Source organism: Eulemur rufifrons, chromosome 27 (assembly GCF_041146395.1).
Source record: "Eulemur rufifrons isolate Redbay chromosome 27, OSU_ERuf_1, whole genome shotgun sequence".
Lineage (NCBI taxonomy): Eukaryota > Metazoa > Chordata > Mammalia > Primates > Lemuridae > Eulemur > Eulemur rufifrons.
Genome location: NC_091009.1, coordinates 20,403,120 through 20,422,895, shown reverse-complemented (window position 1 = coordinate 20,422,895; position 19,776 = coordinate 20,403,120). Strand labels below are relative to the sequence as shown.

Here is a 19,776-nt window from a genome sequence, read left to right as displayed (position 1 = left end):
GAGGCTGAGGCGGGTGGATCGTTTGCGCTCAGGAGTTGGAGACCAGCCTGAGCAAGAGCGAGACTCCATCTCTACTAAAAAATATAGAAAGAAATTAGCTGGACAACTAAAAATACATATAGAAAAAATTAGCTGGGCATGGTGGCGCATGCCTGTAGTCCTAGCTACTTGGGAGGCTGAGGCAGGAGGATTGCTTGAGCCCAGGAGTTTGAGGTTGCTGTGAGCTAGGGTGACGCCACGGCACTCTAGCCTAGGCAACAGAGTGAGACTCTGTCTCAAAAAACAAAAAATAAAAACAAACAAAAAAAACCTGTATTTATTTTAAACTCTGATGAATTTTCTGAAGAGAAGGAAACAAAAATCTAAATATATTATGTAAAATGCACATTTACAAAAACATACAGACAGAAATACATGTATTTTTAGTTTAAAAAAAAACTAAAACCAAAGAAAAGAACAATTTTTCTGTATCTGCAGGCTGAAATGTTAGTTTCACTAGAAATGCTGAAATATACAAATATTTCAGGACTTTTGACATGTGTGGAATAGTTGAGTGACATCTAGAAAGTATGGGTTCAGTTCCTGGCTCCACCAGTTATTAACTGGGTGAGCTTAAGCAATTTGTTTAGCACAGAATACACGTTCACTGTTATGATTTTGTGTTTGCTGTTGTCCCCTACTGAAAGCAAATGGAAAGTAATTTTAATATCATATTGCAGACTCTTTATAATAGAAAATAAATCTGAAAGATAAGGTTGAAAAAGAGTAAAGAATGCTTTAAACCCAAGATTAATTAAAAAAAAAAAAAACAACTCTCTGTGAACCAAGTAATGAGAAGAAAAACAAAAAGTCAATGACAGAAGCCTCTTGGTTTGTCTTCATCTTTTACCTCCTACAAATTGTAAAGATAAAAAGACCAGAACTGTCAAGCATACCTGGTAGATTTAGCTGCACATCAGATGTGTCCTGCCTTGTCCCTTCCTGTCAATGTGAAGCAGTTAGCCACAAGATATCAGAAAGTTCAGGTGTAAAGAAGAAGTTATTCTGCCATCAGATTCAGGGTACTTACTGTTATCCTATTTTTTTCTGGTTTCTCTAAAATTGGTGTAATTCATGTGCACAGAGGGAAGTAAAACTCAGCGGAAATCAACCAGGAGGAGAGGGGAGGCGGGGAGTGGCAAAAATCTACCTAACGTGTACCAGGAACACTATTTGGGTGATGGGCACACCTATAGCCGAGACTCAAGCATTACAAAAGCGATCCATGTAACCTAAAACATGTGTGCCCCCTTAATAATTTAAAATAAAAAAATAAAATATAAAATTTTGAAGGGGCAGCCACTAAACATGAAGTACTGATAGATACTACAACAGGGATGAACCTTAGAAACATTATGCTAAGTAAAAGAAGGCAAGCACACAAGGCCACATATTGTATGATTCGATTTATATCAAATATTCAGAATAGGCAAATCTATAGGGACAGAAAGTAGACTAGTGGTTGCCAGGGGTTGGAGGAGGCAGTTGTGGGGAGCGATTGCTAATGGAAGTTTCTTTGGGGGGGTGATGAAAATGTTCTCAAATTAGATAGGAGTGATGGTTCCACCCTTGTGTGTATGCTGAAAAACACTGAATGATACACTTAAAAATGGTGCATTTTATGGTCTGTGAATTACATCTCAATAAAGGTGTTCTTAAACAGTAACCAAAATTTTGTGAGGGGCTCCTATGAACATCTTGGTCCATCAGTATGCCGAGATCGAGAAGTCAAAATGGAATTAAGCAATAATCAAGTGATGAAGTTAATAAAGTGCTGACATTTTATTTTAAAAATAAATGCATAATAAAATAAAATAGGTGTAATCCCCGGCCCCGCTCCCCTCCACACCAAACCTAAAGCACAGGGACACTAGCAAAGTACCTTACCTTCTTTCAGCATGCCCACTTTTAAACACTTCATGAAACGGCAAGCTTGGCAGGATTTACGTCTGCGCTTTGTGATTTCACATTCATTCGTGGCGGGGCAGCTATATTCTATATTGCCTAAAACACAGAGTTCGAAGAAAAGTAGTCAGTTTTGCAAAACTCAGGAAACATTAGCATCCCAAAGGCAATGGCAACTCTGGTTATACTTACCCCCCACACACCAAAAAAAAAGTAACATGAGATTCATGAGGAATGTCAGAAACCAGAACGTCATCAAGCCGGATGTTCTGCTGTAATCACTAAACACACACTGAACAAGAAGACATATGGCGAAGCTCTTCAGAAGATTAAGTTTAAAATTAGCCTTTAAAACATTATGCTTAGTCCACCCATGCAAAGTAACAGTTTTCCAGAATTTTAGGTTCCCAAAGAAATTTCAAAGTAGATTATGTTCGTCAAAACACAAACCTCAAAACTGGATTCTTGAATTGGCAATTCTGGATTGCTTTTGGTTGCTAATGCTTTCCACACATTGGGCCTATTGTCTTTCTGACACTGAACAACATAAACCTCGCTGTGAAAAATGACCGGCAGGCTAATTTTGGACTTTATGGGAAGCTCCTAGAAGGCAGAGACAGAAATTAACACAGTTGTTGCTGCAACACTTACCAGAGCCTTATAACACAATTCTATGCTTAGGAAATGCTGATGATGATGATGATGATGATGATGAAGACGGTCATCACCATTATCATCATCATTGTCATGTTTGTTACATTATTTACATAATTAATTTCAAACACTCAAGCTCCATGATGTTATAAAAAAGAATCAACTACTATAAAATTACGTTTTTAATATAAGACTTTACATCATTTATGGTAGTACCTACATAGTTAAAATGATAAGTATGTAAAAAGAAGATCCCAACTTTAAACTTTTTCAGTTAGTGCCAATGGCAGCGTGTGGACAGTCTGAGGCTCCCTACTGCTTTGTAAAGAAGCTGCCTTTAAAATAAAGCCTCTCTCCCCTCTCAGCTCTGTCACATAGTGCTTGAAGGTCTTTCGTTACTTCCTAACCCTTTCCCCTTGTGATTAAGTGCATTAGTATCTTAATGAAAATGCATTCTGTTTATTGCCCTCTTGGGAAGGGGGAGGTCATCACACCAAATGCATAAATTGTCATCAGAGACGGTCCGAGCATAATTGCAATTTTGCTGCTCCATGTTTGCGATACTCGGGTCCGTCCAAGTCCCCTGAAACATGCGCAGATTCTAGTAATTAGCATACAGTCTGCCTGGGACCACAGCATTGATGAAATATTTCAGAGTTAATCACACTTTGTAAACACTGATTTATATTGACTACCTTTCTCCAGACTGATGTCTCCTCATTAAATATCACATTAGTGGATTGCAGGATTGTACCAAGACTCAACTACTCAGCAACTGCTAATTCAACAGGAAGTAATGCCTAACCACTTATAACTACTGGAAATTGGTTAAGTATGCATGACTTGAAAACATAAGTCTGTGCGTTATAACTTGAGATGAGCCTATCAAAATTGTTTGACTAAATTAGCATTCCAATTCAGGGCATTTATAATAATAAAAGCAACTACATTTTTAGCAGGAGGTTAAATAATAAAAGTAATATTAATTACATCAGCAGAAGCATACACCATCACCTTCCTAAGAGATATTACTGATGCTACACGCAGAGAAAATGAAGGGTCAGTGAAAGGAACCAGCCTGGCTGGGTCATGGCTGAGAATAAAAGAATTTAGCATCTGAACTTCAGATGAACCACTCTTCACTGCAGAGTTCCTTTAACCACTTCTGGAAAATTTATTTTGCATCAAAAGAGCGTTGCTGTAATTTTCTAAGGGTTAATGAGTATTCCACTACCAGATCCTTCCACTCTATACATTTCTCCCTATACTTATTTAAAAAGAAGCCCAGGTCTTAGCTCTATTAGGAAAGACTGAACGATGACCGGTTAGAAGGATCAGATAGGAAAAAAAAAAAAAAAAAAAAAAAAATGTCTGCCAAACAGCCTTCCTTTCCGTTTTTGTGCCTGAAAAGTCAGTCTGAAGTAATATTTGTTCACTTTTCCATATTAAGGCATAAGTACTAGTCCCACACCTTTAACCCAATGCTGGAAAATTTCTACCAGGATGACCCACCACCACAAATAAATGTTGTCATCTTTCTTTTCAAACTTGTTCTACTTCCTCTTTGAAAACTGTATCCCCATCCTTCATATCAACATCCTTCTGACAGGAAGGTACAGCCGGCACGAGTGAGCTCACACCTGGACTATGGTAGTTAGCTCCTCCCTGGGCGTTTTGCCTCCACTCTGACCCACTTTAATCCATGCTGCATACCACGATCATATTCCTCTCCCTGTGCCTGCTTTGATTCTGTCACTACCCTAATTTAAAAATAAAAAAAAATAAAAATCAATAGATTGCTATGCCCTCCTGAACCAAATATAAAATATTAGACTAGCAAAGTCTTCTCCCAATCTAAGTTTCATCAACTTTTCCAGCAATATTACAATTATTGCCTTACATGAACTTTCGGATGCAGCCAATTTGATTTATTCATTTTTGTGAAGTGTCCTTCAGACTTCCCTCTGAGGATGGTCTATCCTTGCCACTCTTTTCCTCTTAAAATTATTTCCAAGGCCTCATGTTCAACTCCAATTCCATTCAAATCTCTCATGAAAACTTTTCAGACTGTTCTAGCACAGAAAATGATTTCTTGGTTCTCTAAGGTACTCTGAGACAGGCTGTATTTTGTTATACCTTTTCGCATGCATACTACCCATTAGATGGTAAGACACCGGAGGACAAAGACCGTTTCTTATGCAGTATAAAAATCTTGCACCAGGCGAGGCATGATGGCTCATGCCTGGGAGCACTCTGGGAGGCTGAGGCAGGAGGATGGCTTGAGGTCAGGAGTTTGAGGTTGCAGTGAGCTATGATCATGCCACTGCACTCAGGCAGGGTGATAGAGTAAGACTCTATCTCAATAAAAAAAAAAAGTGCATCAAAAAGCATAAAAATATAACAATTTTCTTGTTGTCACAAGGAATTATTATGAATATCAATCATGGTGCTGTAATGTCACAAGATCAAGTGAGCTGGATGTCTCATTAAGAAGCAATATTAAGAATACTAGGAAAACCATTCCACAAATAATCAAAAAGGTAGAAGAAAATTTAGTTAATTTTCCAAAACCTTGAAAAGTACCTTTGACAAAAACAGAAATGTGGGGCGGGGGGAAAGGGAGAGAAAATGCAAAAGAATACAAAAACTTCCAGGGAGTAAAGTGTGAAAAGAAAAAAAAATCTGTAAGAGGCTTTAAACGAAATAAAAGTACATCCTGATATGAATGGGATAAGAAAAGAAAAATAGCATATGAAAATAGATAGTACTAAAAGAGTTATATGATTTTATCTTATTATAATACTTATTTTTGACAAAATAGGTGCTCTCAGAATTGCAGCCACATTGGAGAAAGTATTTAGGACTGTTTCAATAATAGTAGCTAAATCTATGAATGACTCTTTTTATGAATAAAGATTCTTAAATTTCTTCAAAAAACAGAATGGAATTTCTGCAATTGCCACATGAGAGCTTTAGATCATAAGTAAAGAAGTACTCTGGTTTCCTTTCTAACCATTACATTTCATAATTCTTCAATGACAAAGAGAAACATAAAGGCAGGGAAAGTTCTAACGGTGCCTTGGAATGATTTCTTTGATGGAGGAGCTCTCCCTTATTCTTTGCTGAATCCTCAGTGCTTATCAATGAGCCCGGAATTTTGTAGCATGGCTGGTCTGGGATAGAGTTGGTTTCTGATCTAGAGGAGTCCACAGTCATAGAGGAGATGAGACTCGTAAACAAACACCAAACACAGCTTAGCGCGTGGTGCAGTGGTTCAGAATGCAGTGCTAGCATGCACATGTACACACAGCACTCCCACACACAGAGATTATGCTTAGGAAGGTCAGCAAACTCTTCACACAGAAGTAAAACCTTGAACCATTTTGTGAAAAATAAATGACTATGTTAGGGGTAAATGAATCTTCCCCAAACTACAGCAAATGCAAAAACATTTTTGTAAAAACTTCACCATGAATGGATGGAAAACGTAGTGATCCTAAAGTGTTTTCACAAACGATATGTTTTCAGCTGAAGTGTATAGAAATTGTTTACGACGAATCAGGGCTACTTCACACATGTTCTGTTTCAACAAAGTTATCTCGACACATATGGATGATAACCTTGATTTTACTAAGTAACTCTGGTTTACATCTTGAAAAAAACAAATCAACATCATTCTAAATAACTTACTTTCTGGAGGAAAACCTCTCCAATTCCCATGCCCTCCCATTGAGCTCGTTCATTGCTGGTGGCTATGATCACCCACTCAACGACATCTTTGATCCATGTTAGAGTCTACAGAGAGTGTGCCCTTGAAGAACCTTCTCTCGTGCTTTTTTCTTCAACCAAGAAAGCATTTTATCCTAAAAATGTGCTGTCCCAAGCACCTAGGTAACAATGTTACATCTATTTTGGTAATGGTTCAAAGACATCACTCCCAGTAGACCATATGATCTCTATGGGGCACTTGTTTTCCTTCAATTCACTAACAGTGGAAACTAGACAAAAATATTTCCAATAGCAAGTGTGGGCACCTGCAATGTTATCACCGGACAGTCATTCGGGAGGAGGCAGAAGTTATTGTTCACAGCATAGGATTCTCATTTCAGACGCAGAGTTTTCTCGGATTACAGCTTGCTATTTTCTGGGACACATTTGTTAGATGGCACCAGGGACTGAATCGGGCAGCTCCTGATGACACGACCGGAATTTTCTCGGTTTTGTCAATAGCTGGGGAAGTGCGCTCTGCTGAAGGGGGAACCAAATCAACACGGAAGCTCTGGGTTTTTTAAACCAGGCTGACAAGAATGATAGAGCAATTTATAATATCTCCTGGCAGCTTTTCAGAAAGTCCTGGGCTCTGATTACTTATTTCAGAGTCTTTTGTACAATTAGTTTGCAGGCAATATAATTTTCTCACTTACTGCTTAATAGAATCTTGCAGCTAGCTGGCGGATAGAATAACAGGGTGTATGTAAAACTCCAGCCTGGAGTGCCAGCGGATAATTTGTATATTCCTTTCAGTCACTTAATGGACTTTTACAGTTTGGCAGTGAAAGGGCTGAATGATGTAAATTAGCATGGCATCTCAAAATAAAAATATATGTCAAATCTTTATTCCTGATTCACATCACTCCCACACAGTAATGATGCGTTTAGATTTATGCAGTTCCGAAGAGTTGCCTTCTTTTTCATATATATAGACATCAAAGTTGTAAAGGCAATTTGAAAGCATCTATATATTTCCCTCAATTGTTTTAATTTTATTAACAGAACCAAATGGCTTGAGATGACCCACGGGGCGCTCAGAGTAGGGTTTATCCAATTGTTTTTCGACATTAAGTGATTTAAAAATAATGGGATTTGCCTTGGTACACAATTACAGAGCATCAAAAACATGCAGGCAATAATCTGTAGTATTTTTGTTTTAAATGCTCTAAAACATAAAAAAGGGAATAAAGAAAACCTTCTCTTTATTGTGTACTAGTAAACGTTTTCCCATTTTTACAGCGCTACAACTTCCCTTTCTTTCCTTTTCTTTTCTTTCTTGTTTTTAGTGCTCCTTTGTTTCTAGCTACTTTCTGTTTATTTCCACCCAAAAAAGAAAATAATACTATCTATTACTAGGAGTGATATTATGGAATAATAAATTTGTTATATATCTGTAACTTTAAAAAGTCATAATCACATTAATGCACATATAAGTTAAGGCAGCTATTTTTTTTTTCCAAAGAATACACCCAAAGATAGACTTCAAATAAGTTATGCATGGACACTATCCCTATTCCCAAAGATTGCACCAAACACGTTTTGATGCTTCCTTTAGAACTGCCATCAGAGTCACTTTACAAGCTATAAAAGGAGGGGAGGGGTTGTACTATTCCTCATTTTCACTCAAAACATCTACTGTCCTCTTCATAATGACATGATGCCAAATGATTTCTTTCCATTACTGAATTTTAACTCTACCCTCAAAGGTCAAAGATCTGCCATCACTGAAACTATTTCGAGAATCTGCCTTGGGCTCTAAAAGAGGATTCCCAAAAATACAACAAGGAATGGCAGTGTCAGACTATTAGTGGGACCATAGACCACCTGCCAAGTGTAGGTTCTGGCATACTGAGGTGGGAGGAGAGAAGTGTCACATCAGGTTAATAGTTACAGCTGGCTCTTATCAAAGCAATTTCATACATAGAGTTATGCCAAAGTCTCATGTTCTTTGCCTCTATACCATCCCTCTAACCCCTAAAGATTGAAGCAGGGAACAGGTACAGAGAAGGTCTTTTGCTATTTGATTCTTTAACGTTTTATAGGATTAAATTCTAATAATCATCAACATAGCAAACAAGAGTCATAATAGTATATTGGCACAAATTGCTGCATTTTCAAGTTGAAGCTCAGGCTTAGCTCCCAAATGGGAATGGAGGTTGCTTTGCCTTTAAGGAAAAAAGACTGGAAGGAAACCCACAAGCCAGCAGGCTTGTTAACCTAAGCAATGTCTAGTGACTGGAGGCCACACACTCTGGTTTCATCCTATAGTGACTTGTGTTTGGGAGAGTCACTGAGGCTGCCGCTAGCGCCAGCAGAGACCACCTCCCTGTATAATGTATCTAACAATAAGATTATATTTCCCCATCGTAGTGAATGAAAAATGGTTAGCACTGAAAAATGCTGTAAAATGGGGGGAAATTATTTGGTCTTGGGTTTTTTCCAGTTTAAACAAGATACATCTTACCTTCGTTTCCCCCAAATTTGTAAGCACAGCCATACCTTTATCGCTTTAATTCTGCAGCTATTAACTAAACACTAGGCTTTGTGAATGTTCACCTTAAAGAAAAGGTGGGAAAAAAATTCTTATATGCCCATTATGTGTCCATCCTTAGCTACTACCTTGCATATGGTAGAGGAAAAACACCTGAGGAGGAATGACGGGAGGGGAGGAGAAAAGAGAGAGAAAGAAAGTGGCAGACGTTCAAATTCCAGCTCTGCCATTTTGTTACTGTATTACCCTCAGGTTGCTAAAGTACAACAATAATCATGTTGTAAGAATGACATGAAATGAAGGTATTAAAATCTTATGTGTATAGTTTTGGTCCCCCTTCTAAGAATAAAAAGAGAGAAACAGCCCAGGTGTGAGAATCGCTTGAGGCTAGGGGTTCGAGACCAGTCTGAGCAAGAGCCAAACCCTGTCTCTACAAAAAGAATAGAGAAATTAGCTGGGTGTGGTGGTACAGGCCTGTTGTCCCAGCTACTCGGGAGGCTGAGGCAGGAGGATCGCTTCAGCCCAGGAGTTTGAGGTTGTAGAGCTATGACAATGCCACTGTATTCTAGCCGGGGCAACAGAGCAAGACCCTATTTCAAAAAAAAAAAAAAAGGTGGGGGGGAGAGAGAAACATTTTAAGATCCCATTCCTATTATACACTTTGATTCTAAAAACTTTAATCAGGGGTTTGGGAGTATTGTAAAAATAACCTTCCTCAGATTTACACAAGGATGTGAAAATGAATATGCCATTCACTCAGAGGGAAGTTGAAAGAGGATTTTGTCTTTCCAACAATTTCAGAGAGAGTATTTAGCAATATTTTAGAGATATTGAGGAGAAAAGGAAGACTCAGTCATTTTATAAAGTATCAAATTGTCGAAGAAGTGAATTTCTGAGACATCAACCACATCTTCTCGTGAACACTTCCTGTCACTACCTTGGAGCTCATAAAGTGCCTGTCACTGGGTATAATCTGATTATAACTGAGTGTAAAACATCTGCAACATCTCTTCAAAAATCTTACCCCAGCCTTATCTCTTGCCACAGTCCTGGTCAACTTCTACCCCTATCTCAAGTCCACCCCCCTGGCTGACACCTACATGAAATTAAAGTTCCTAGAAAGCAGCATTCTCTTTCCCGCTGGTCCTCTACATGTGCTGCTTTGATCATTTCTTTACTAAAACTCTCCCAAGGCTCACAAGACTGAGTTAGGGCTCTTTATAGGTATTAACTAGTTCATCCCATACTTATCTTTCAAGTGAGTTCTTCTCTTAGCACTTAAGGTACTTTATTATAGATCTATTGAATCGCCCCTCTCCTGTCCCAACTGTCTATTTCATTGTTCTTTTTTTTTCTTAGATGGGGGTCTCGCTATGTTGCCCAGACTGGTCTTGAACTTTTGGCAATTCTCCTGCCTCAGGCTCCTGAGTAGCTAGAGTTACAGACACACGACACCTGGCCCAACTGTATGTTCCTTGAGGGCAGCCGGCGCTTATTCCCTTCAGAATCTGTGTCCAACCAATTATCTAGTCAAGTTAGTGACCCACAGCAAACACTAATTTGTCAACTTAATATTTACATTTCTATCCTTCATTCCCTCATTTAAGTGTTTAGCCACAAATTATTCATTAAAAAACTAGAATAAAACTGATGGCAATCTACCAATAACACATCATTTGGTATAAAGCAACACAGATTTACAAGAAAATTGATTTCAAAGAGGTCCTAAATTCCAGTTGCTCCAGCCCCTTCATTTGACGTGGAAGATCACAGAGGGGTGAATATGTACTGACTCATAGTAACCTTGATCACTAGACCCTATGATTACTCGACCCTCTTTACAAGAACATGGGCTAGTTAATCGCAGAAATGAAGCTAAAACTGAGCTATTCTAACATCCAGTCCAATGGTCCTTAAATGCACCCATGAAAACTTAGGTGCCAATACCTAAGAAGCTGGTAACAACAAACACTAAGAATGCCAGGTACTCTTCGATGAGCTCGTTTTGCAGATTAGAGATCTAAGGCAGAGAGAGAAAAAGGTAACATACCCAGAATCATAAAGCTAACAAGTGCTAGAGCCAGGATTTGAACCCAGGCGAGTCTGGATCCAAAGTCTACATTCTTAAATATGATGTAATGCTGCCTAACTCTCATCTTGTACATGTAATTGAATGCTGTTTAGAATAGAAATAAAAAATGAAAATCTTATCTTCTGAAACAGTGCTTTGTGTAGCTGTTGTTGTTGCTATTGCCGCTGGTCGGAAAGGAAATTTTGATGCCTGACATAGGAGCCTGAGAGTGATCGCATAAGGCTGGCTGTTGGCATTGTCTTTTGCTGTTGTCAGACTTACGGTGCGAGGGCAGCTGTGGGATAGGATAGGGTTGCTTTTAGAGAACGGAATCTCTCAACACCTCAGAAAGAAATCCCTCAACTTGTCTCTGTACCACTATGGTTTGTGGCCAGTTTAATTCCACAGAAACCAAACAGAGCATGTCACCAAAGCAACAGGTGTCAGGTGGTACACAATGCATTTTAACAATCCCAAAATAATGCTATTGTTCATGATAGGAAAAAAAAAGTAATCCGTAATCATGAGGGTGTGTTCTGAAACACATTTAAAAGGCAATGACAAGTGTACAATAAAAATACAGTCACTGGTGAAAATGATGGAGAATATAAATATCTCTTATCCAAGGTCTGCAGAAATTCAGTGTCTTTAGCTTTGATGTGATGGTATCGTTTTGGAAAATGCAACCGTACTCCTGCAGTGCAGAATGCAAACCCTACGTGATGTGTGTAGCCACTTCATCTCAGTTTTTAAGCTCCTACAGTACACGGATCATGTCACAGAAGTCCCCATATATGAGCTCAAAGGTGACCACTGCCACAGAAAAGTGGAGTTATCTGAGCTAACCATAAACTCCAAATTTGCTGTGCTTAGTAACCAACATCAATTTTTTTCATATTCTTTGTCTACCTATGAATTTTAAACAACCTTGATGTGTCTTCCTGTCTCTCTTTTGAAACATACAACTAAAAAAACTAAAGGCTTGTTGACAAAATATTCTTGGTACAGGGGAAAAAATTACTAAGTCTAATGCATCTACTATCTTTGGATAGTAAATGTTTCAGTGTGTACATTTTGCAGTGACAGTGACACACTGGTACAAGTCCATATGACAAAGATGGAGGAATTTGGATCACACCCTATGTGACAAAAGCACTTGACTCTTACATAGGAATTTGACTTCTTGAGATTTTCCTTGCACCTTAAGCAGGTAAAAGCAAGCATAACCTTTCCATAATACTGTCCCCTTCAGTGCTTCTGGGCTTGAATGCTATCAGTGTGCCCAGCACTTTATCAGAAAAGAGACATTAGGATCAGAGTTTTCCTTTAAGATCAAGTTCATATATTCAACAAATATCTGAGCCCTTTAAAATTAATAGTGATTTGGGGAACTCCTTCTTGACATAAGTAATGGTAAGTACATGTAAACTGCAGGAGGCAGTATCACACATTGATGATGGGCTATCACACTGGAGTCAAGCTCGGCTCAAGTTCTGCCTGATTCTACCATTTTCTGCATGACTCTGGGACAGCTTTTAAATTTGAAGTTACTCTCTCCATGAATGAAATGAGGATAGGTCATAATAATTGATCCATGATGAGGTTGCTGTTAAAATTAAAAAAGATCATGTATTTAAGATGCTCAGCAGGGGGTCTAACAGAGAGTGAGCACTGATCATTCATAGCATTGTTAACTGTAGTCAGGGAAGGGACATAGAAGAAAGAGCTAAGAGGGACTTGGGAAGGTGCTGGTTCTCAGCACAGAAGTAAGGAAGTGCGACACAGAGAACTTCTTCTGGCCTTGAGCTAGTCCATCAAAAGGCCTGAATAAAAGGCACTTTGTGAGAAGCACAAGCAAACCCGCCAAACAAAAGACTCTTGCACGCCATGGACCTAGTCATAAAAGGAGGAGGAACATTCAAAAAGAGTAATTACCCCCAGAGTCAGCGAACTCAGGCAGGACTGCTAGCTAGATTTAGAATAAAACAAGGAAAGGCCAGAGGAGAACAATGAAAGGTCCTAACATGTAGAGTTTGTGTCTGAAGTTTTCCTCTCTGAAATAAAACCTGTACACCGGAACTGTCTGCCATGAGAGGGACTGCGGAAAGTGCCTGGCATTTCCTCAGGGAGGAAGGGTAAGAAAGGGAAACATATAGGAAAACTTAGCAGGGGACAGTGGGGGATTCCTGTTTAATGGTTGTCCAGGGGAGGCAGGGCAGGAAGGCCACCTCCTAGCCATGGAATATTTGTTTCACTCTAACTCCTTTACAGAAGAGCAGGTCTAATTGACAACAAGCTTTTTGTTTGTTTGTTTTTGAGACAGTCTCATTCCGTCGCCTGGGCTAGAGTGCAGTGGCATCAGCCACCTGGTACCCTCTCTAGTTCCAGTGTGGTAACACCCTCTATTCTGACCCAACTGGGCCGTTCAAACATCCCCACTCCTCATTCAATCACTCTCTTAGGAAAAGCAAACCCTAGCACAGACATTTCTTCCAAAGATTTTGTTGGTCATTTTCTTTTCTAAGCCTGCCCCAACCTACAACCTGTCAAGTCCACGGGCTCTCCCAGCAAGTGACTCTTGACAAAGAAGTTTGTGGTGTTCATATGTTCCAGTCTGAAGGACTCTACAGATCAGTCCCAGTTAATTCTTATAAAAATACCATTGATTTTCCTGTGTTTTTGCAGGGTAGAATTTTATATTTATGATAGGACTTCTTAGGAAGTAGGCGTGGCTGAGTCTGCCTGCAGGTCGCTGGCCTTTCCCCTGAGGACACGCCATCCTTAATCTGTATGATCTGATGACTGTTTGTTTTGATGAAGGTGATGGAGGCTGTTCTTTGATTACAAGATAAACTCCCAAACAAAGGCGCCAGTCCTCTCTGAACATTCTACTAGCTTTCCTTCATTTCTTCTTACTCTCCCTTAACCCAGAACCAAGTCATGACACATGAGGTTGTTTCATTCAGCCCTTGTGAGAATTGCCTCTGTCTAGAGAGCAGCATATTAAATGCTGGAGTACAAAATAGTTGGAATGGTACTTTGTCCTTTCTGTTTTTCAAAGAGCATGTTTTTATACATACGTTAAGATAATTATGCAATAAAACCCATTCCTTCTGTAAACTCAAAATTAGTTATGGCTAAACCCAGTTACGGTATATTGAATGTTCACTCTAAATGTTGGAAAGAAAATAAAAATGAATGGTGAGAGTTCTGTGGTCAGAAGTTCCTACTGGTGTGGGTCACTTTTGTTTGGTAAGTAGCTGTAGGAGTATATAGCTCCATATGATTTGCTAAATCTGTAGGAAAGAGAACATCAGTAAGAGCTTGTTAAAAGCCAAGCTGTTGGGCAGGTTGTGAGAAACAGCAAGGTGAGGTTCAGAATTTTTGAATGAATGAATGGCATAGGTAAGATTTTTTTTTTAAATAAAGCCCAGGTCAGTGATTCATTTTTCTGATATATTGCTTGATAAACTTAGATAATTCCTTATAAGTTATAAAGTATATTAACTCAAGTTATAAACTATGTTAATTCACTTTCTTTTAAAGTTGCTGATAATGGGATTTCAACAATGTGAAGACCTAGTCATTGGAGCTCATTTATACAATTTTAAAAGTTTCACATAAAAGCAAATTTAGGTAAAGGGTGATGGTAAAATATTTTAGTGTTTATACTTACAAGTAAAATGGCTGGGCGCAGTGGCTCCCACCTGTAATCCTAGCACTTTGGGAGGCCTAGATGGGAGGATCTCTTGAGCCTAGGAGTTTGAGACCAGCCTGGGCAACATAGCGAGACCCTGTCTCTACAAAACAATTTTTAAAAAATTAGCTGGGTGTGGTGGTGCATGCCTGTACTCCCAGCTACTTGAGAGGCTGAGGCAGGAGGATTGCTTAAGCCCAGAAGTTGGAGGCTACAGTGAGCTATGATGCCACTGTACTCTAGTCTGGGCAATAGAGGGAGACTCTATCTTAAAAAAAAAAAAAAACAACAAAAAGTAAATATAAGTTCATATTTAAAAGAAATGACATTTACATATAACATAAAATTTGCCATCTTAACCATTTCTAAGTATATAGTACATCAGTGCTAACTGTATGTGCACTGTCGTGTACTTTTTCATCTCGTCAAACTGAAACTCTATGCTCATTAAAAACCAACTCTTTGGGCCAGGCGCGGTGGCTCACGCCTGTAATCCTAGCACTATGGGAGGCCGAGGCGGGTGGATCGCTGGAGCTCAGGAGTTTGAGACCAGCCTGAGCAAGAGCAAGACTCTGTCTCTACTAAAAATAGAAAGAAATTATCTGGCCAACTAAAAATATATATAGAAAAAATTAGCCGGGCATGGTGGCGCATGCCTGTAGTCCAGCTACTCGGGAGGCTGAGGCAGTAGGATCGCTTAAGCCCATGAGTTGGAGGTTGCTGTGAGCTAGGCTGATGCCACGGCACTCACTCTAGCCCAGGCAACAGAGCGAGACTCTGTTTCAAAAAAAAAACAAAAACAAACAAACAAGAAAAAAAAAAACAAACAACAACAAAAAAAAAAACCACAAAACACCAAACCAACTCTTTGTTTCCCCCCAGCCCCTGGCAACTTCCATTCTACTTTCTGTTTCTATGAGTTTGGCTCCTCTGGATACCTCATCTAAGTAGAATCAGGTAGTATTTGTCTTTTTTGTGACTGAGTATCTCACCTAGCATGATGTTCTCAAGGTTCACCCATGTTGTTGTGTATCGCAGGATTTCTTTTTTAAAACTGGATAATACAGTAGTTTCCCCTTTTCTGTGGGGTATATGTTCCAGGACCACCCTCAGTGGGTGCCAAAAACTATAATAGTACTGAACCCTATATATACTCTATGTTTTTTTCCTATATATACATATCCATGATATAGTTTAATTTATATATTAGGCATAGTAAGAGATTAACAATAATAAGACAATTATAACAATATACTATAATAAAAGTATGTGAATGTGGTCTATTTCTCTCTCTTTCTCTCAAAATATCTTATTCTGCTGTACCTTGGGGAACTGAAATATCTGAAAGTGAAACCGCAGGTATAGGGGCAACTACTATATTCCTTATACACATACACCACATTTTCTGTATCCATCCATTGATGGATATTTAGGTTGGTTATACCTCTTGGCTATGGTAAATAATGTTACAATGAACATGATTGTATAAACACTTGTTCAAGATGCTATTTTCAGTTCTCCTGGATGTATGCACATCCCAAGAAGTAAGATTGCTGGATCATATGGTAATTCTATTTTTATTTTATTTTATTTTAAGCCAAGGTCTTGCTCTGTTGCCTGGGTTAGAGTTCAGTGACATCATTGTCATTGCTCACTGCAACCTCCAACTCCTGGACTCAGGCAATCCTCCTGCCTCAGCCTCCCAAGTAGCTAGGACTACAGGCATACACCACCATGCCCGGTTAATATTTCTATCTTTTGTAGAAATTGGGTCTCACTCACCCAGGCTGGTCTCAAACTCCTGGCCTTAAGTGATTCTCCTGCCTTGGGCTTCAAAATATTTTTAATTTTTTGAGGAACCTCCATACTGTTTTCCATAGCAATTGCACCATCTTATATTCCCATTAAGAGAGCGTAAGAGTTCCAATTTCTTCACATTCTTTCTAGCACTTGCTATTTTCTTTTCTTTTCTTTTTTTATAGTGACCATCCTAACGGGTATGAGGTGAAAATGTTTAAATATTTTTGAGGGGTTTGAGATATGCCCCAAATTTGAAGTTCTAATTTTTTATCTCTTTAGGCTTACCCACAAGCGATTACATATGTGGATAATATACATAGTTGTACATTATGAGTTTGGCTCAGCCTGCTGAGTTCAATACAATGCCTTTATACCAGTAATAGATGAAGAATTTGTTAATTTATAATAATAATGAATATAATAGTTTATTTAATAGTAATAATGAATATAGTCATTTTTACAATGTTCTGCAAATTGTTTTTAAATTATCTTATTTAATTCTTGCATCATCCTGATGAAATAGGTGCTACTATTATTATATTATCTTTTTTTTTATAGATGTGGAAACTAAGGCACAGAGAATTAATTGCCCAAAGAAAAACTGGGTCCCAGAAAATTTGAACCCAGAGCCTGGGCTTTTAACCCCCTCCTTACACTGCTTTGTGTATTGTAAAAGCTTTGAAAGTATTGAATGATTTTAGACTGTATGTTCCTTGAGAGATTTTAGTCCATTGGCAAAATTTTCCATTAAGTTGTTAAAATAAAATGGGGAACTAAGAATATTCTAAATGTTATGATTAGATAATATTAAAGGTTTTTAGAATAGAGGCAGTGAGAACTAAGTCTTAAAAATACCTAATGTTTTGTCATTCATTTTCAGAAATCCCTTAAATGTGAAGCTTTAGAGCTCAGCTCTTCTGTACCTCCGTATCAGATTTCTGCGCCAGGTCCCTGGATTTTTATTTGCTAACATCCATTTCTCCATCCAGTTTTTTGTTGGTTGCCTTAGACTGATCCTAAAAATGTATCTCTATGCTCTCCATGGATAACACTCATTAATTCTTGATTTTAGGAAGAAAAAGGCTTATTTGTCTTCCTGTTTTGATATGAAAATAATTATACACTTACATAAATTTTGTAAGCACATCAGATGGCTGCTCAGCTCAGGTTCAATTGCTTTTTTCCTTTGGGGGGGGTCTTTTTTTTAAAATTTCCAAATGTTTAGAAAACTATACTATTAGAGATAGGAATTAGCTGGACACCTAAAATATATATATAGAAAAAATTAGCCGGGCATGGTGGCACATGCCTGTAGTCCCAGCTACTCGGGAGGCTGAGGCAGGAGGATTGCTTGAGCCCAGGAGTTTGAGGTTGCTGTGAGCTAGGCTGACGCCACGGCACTCTAGCCCGGGCAACAGAGTGAGACTCTGTCTCAAAAAAATAAAAATAAAAATAAAAAGACATATTAGAAGTTAAAGTATGGAGAAAGAATTAAATTAAAAAATTATGAAAAAGTTTGTTTTGTAAATTGTAACTCCCGAATTAGAGCAATATCGCTACTACAAAATATATTTTTGTAAATAAAGAAAAATAAATGTAATATTATCAGAGGAATATGAAACACATACTATCACTTCTTTCCAACCACTGTGAAGTAACAGACGGTAGGAGAGAGAGTTACCCATTTTGCAAATATATTGCTAGGAAAGCAAAGTCTGTTTACTTAATTTGACAGTGAACTATATAGTGGGGCATTTTAACATGGCATTAACAGCTTTATTGCAAATTCATTTCCTCCCTGAATGCCATTGGCATGTACCCCTTACATGGGATATGCTCTTATCCAGTGTCACCCAAGGGGAAAACATACCCTACGAATCAAAAGTTAAAATGATGTGCCACTTTTAAATGACTTTCAAAATACAGTAACATACTATGTGTTTAATAAACATGTGAATGACACCAGAGATTCTGACATCTGCAAATTTGAGTTTCTAACATTTGAAGGACAAAAATATAGTTAGGGTCAGGATCATTACATTTTCTTCTATTTTCCTTTCCTTGATCAAAGATCAAGGCCAGCACTATGGCTCACATGTGTAATCCTAGCACTTTGGGAGGCCAAGGCAGGAGGATCACTTCAAGCCAGGAGTTGGAAATCAGCCTTAGCAAGAATGAGACCCCATCTCTACAAAAAATAGAAAAACTAGTCAGGCATGGTGGCATGTGCCTGTAGTCCCACCTACTTGAGAGGCTGAGGTGGGAGGATCGCTTGAGCCCAGTAGTTTGAAGTTGCAGTGAGCTATGATGACTCCACTGTACCCTAGCCCAGTAGATAGAGTGAGACTCTGTCTCAGGGGAAAAAAAAAAAAAATGATCAACCCACAAAATATAATCTCTTAAAATAATCATTCTTATGTTATACAACCCAAAGATCCAAATTTTTTCATCAACCACTCTGTTACTTAATTTACATTGATTCTGTTCTCTGATTACCTAACCGATACACACATACATACACATACCTATGTTTATATGCACACATGTCATAGTGCTCACATATGTGTCATTAAAACAGGCTTAAAATATGCAAACAGAGAAAAGAGACTAGGAAATTTTGATCCCCGAAGAAGTAAAAATATTCTGAAAATGGAGATAATAGACTAAAAAAAAATCATGATGATAGAGAATTTGGTTTCAGTTTAAATAAATGATAATGTATGCAAAGCTGCCTAAAAAATCCTCTGGAGCAAAAATCTTGTTAATCATTGTTGCCTACAGGAAGATAAAGAGGGTGTCTTGGTCTAAAAGTTACCCAAACTATGGCTGGCAGGTCAAATTCAGCCCTGGGCTTGTTACTGTATATCCCCAAGCTCAGAGTGGTTTTTATATTTTTAAACAGCTTAAAATGCAAAACAAAGAGTATGGAACAGCAAAGGCATGTGGCCCACATATCCTAACATATTTGCTATCCTAAGATATTTAAACTACTTAATTTACTATTTGTCCCTTTATTATAAAAAGTCTATTGACTAGTACCTGTGCAACAACCTCAGAAGTATGACAATATAGGTGAGTTCCTAAAAGTCAGAACAAACCATAAAGAATCACTGCTCATTTACCCCAAGGAGTGGTCCCACTAAGTCAAAACCAAGAGAGTGAAATTGTAAATTATGCTGTTTTTAGAACTCCCCCCTTCACATAACACATCTTCTCCACCAAAAAAGAAAGTCTGCAATACTAACTTTTACAATCAAAATAAACACTAACCTAACTATTAAAATAACAAGAGCAGAATGATCTTAGGTATTTATAATTTGGCAACATTAATGCATTTCAAACACTCAG

At 38.3% G+C, this 19,776-nt stretch overlaps 1 protein-coding gene across 3 annotated transcripts in view; it reads right to left on the bottom strand.

Moving 5' to 3' along the window:
- Positions 1-19,776, bottom strand: part of ESRRG (estrogen related receptor gamma) — a 169,339-nt gene that overhangs the window by 142,426 nt on the left and 7,137 nt on the right. For 2 of the 3 annotated variants that reach the window (XM_069459315.1, XM_069459314.1), the window contains exon 2: positions 1,927-2,043. The exons of the other annotated variant lie outside the window; for it this stretch is intronic. In XM_069459315.1, the coding sequence (XP_069315416.1) occupies positions 1,927-2,043 (117 nt within the window). The remainder of the gene's footprint in view (positions 1-1,926; positions 2,044-19,776) is intronic. 3 annotated transcript variants of the gene reach the window in all.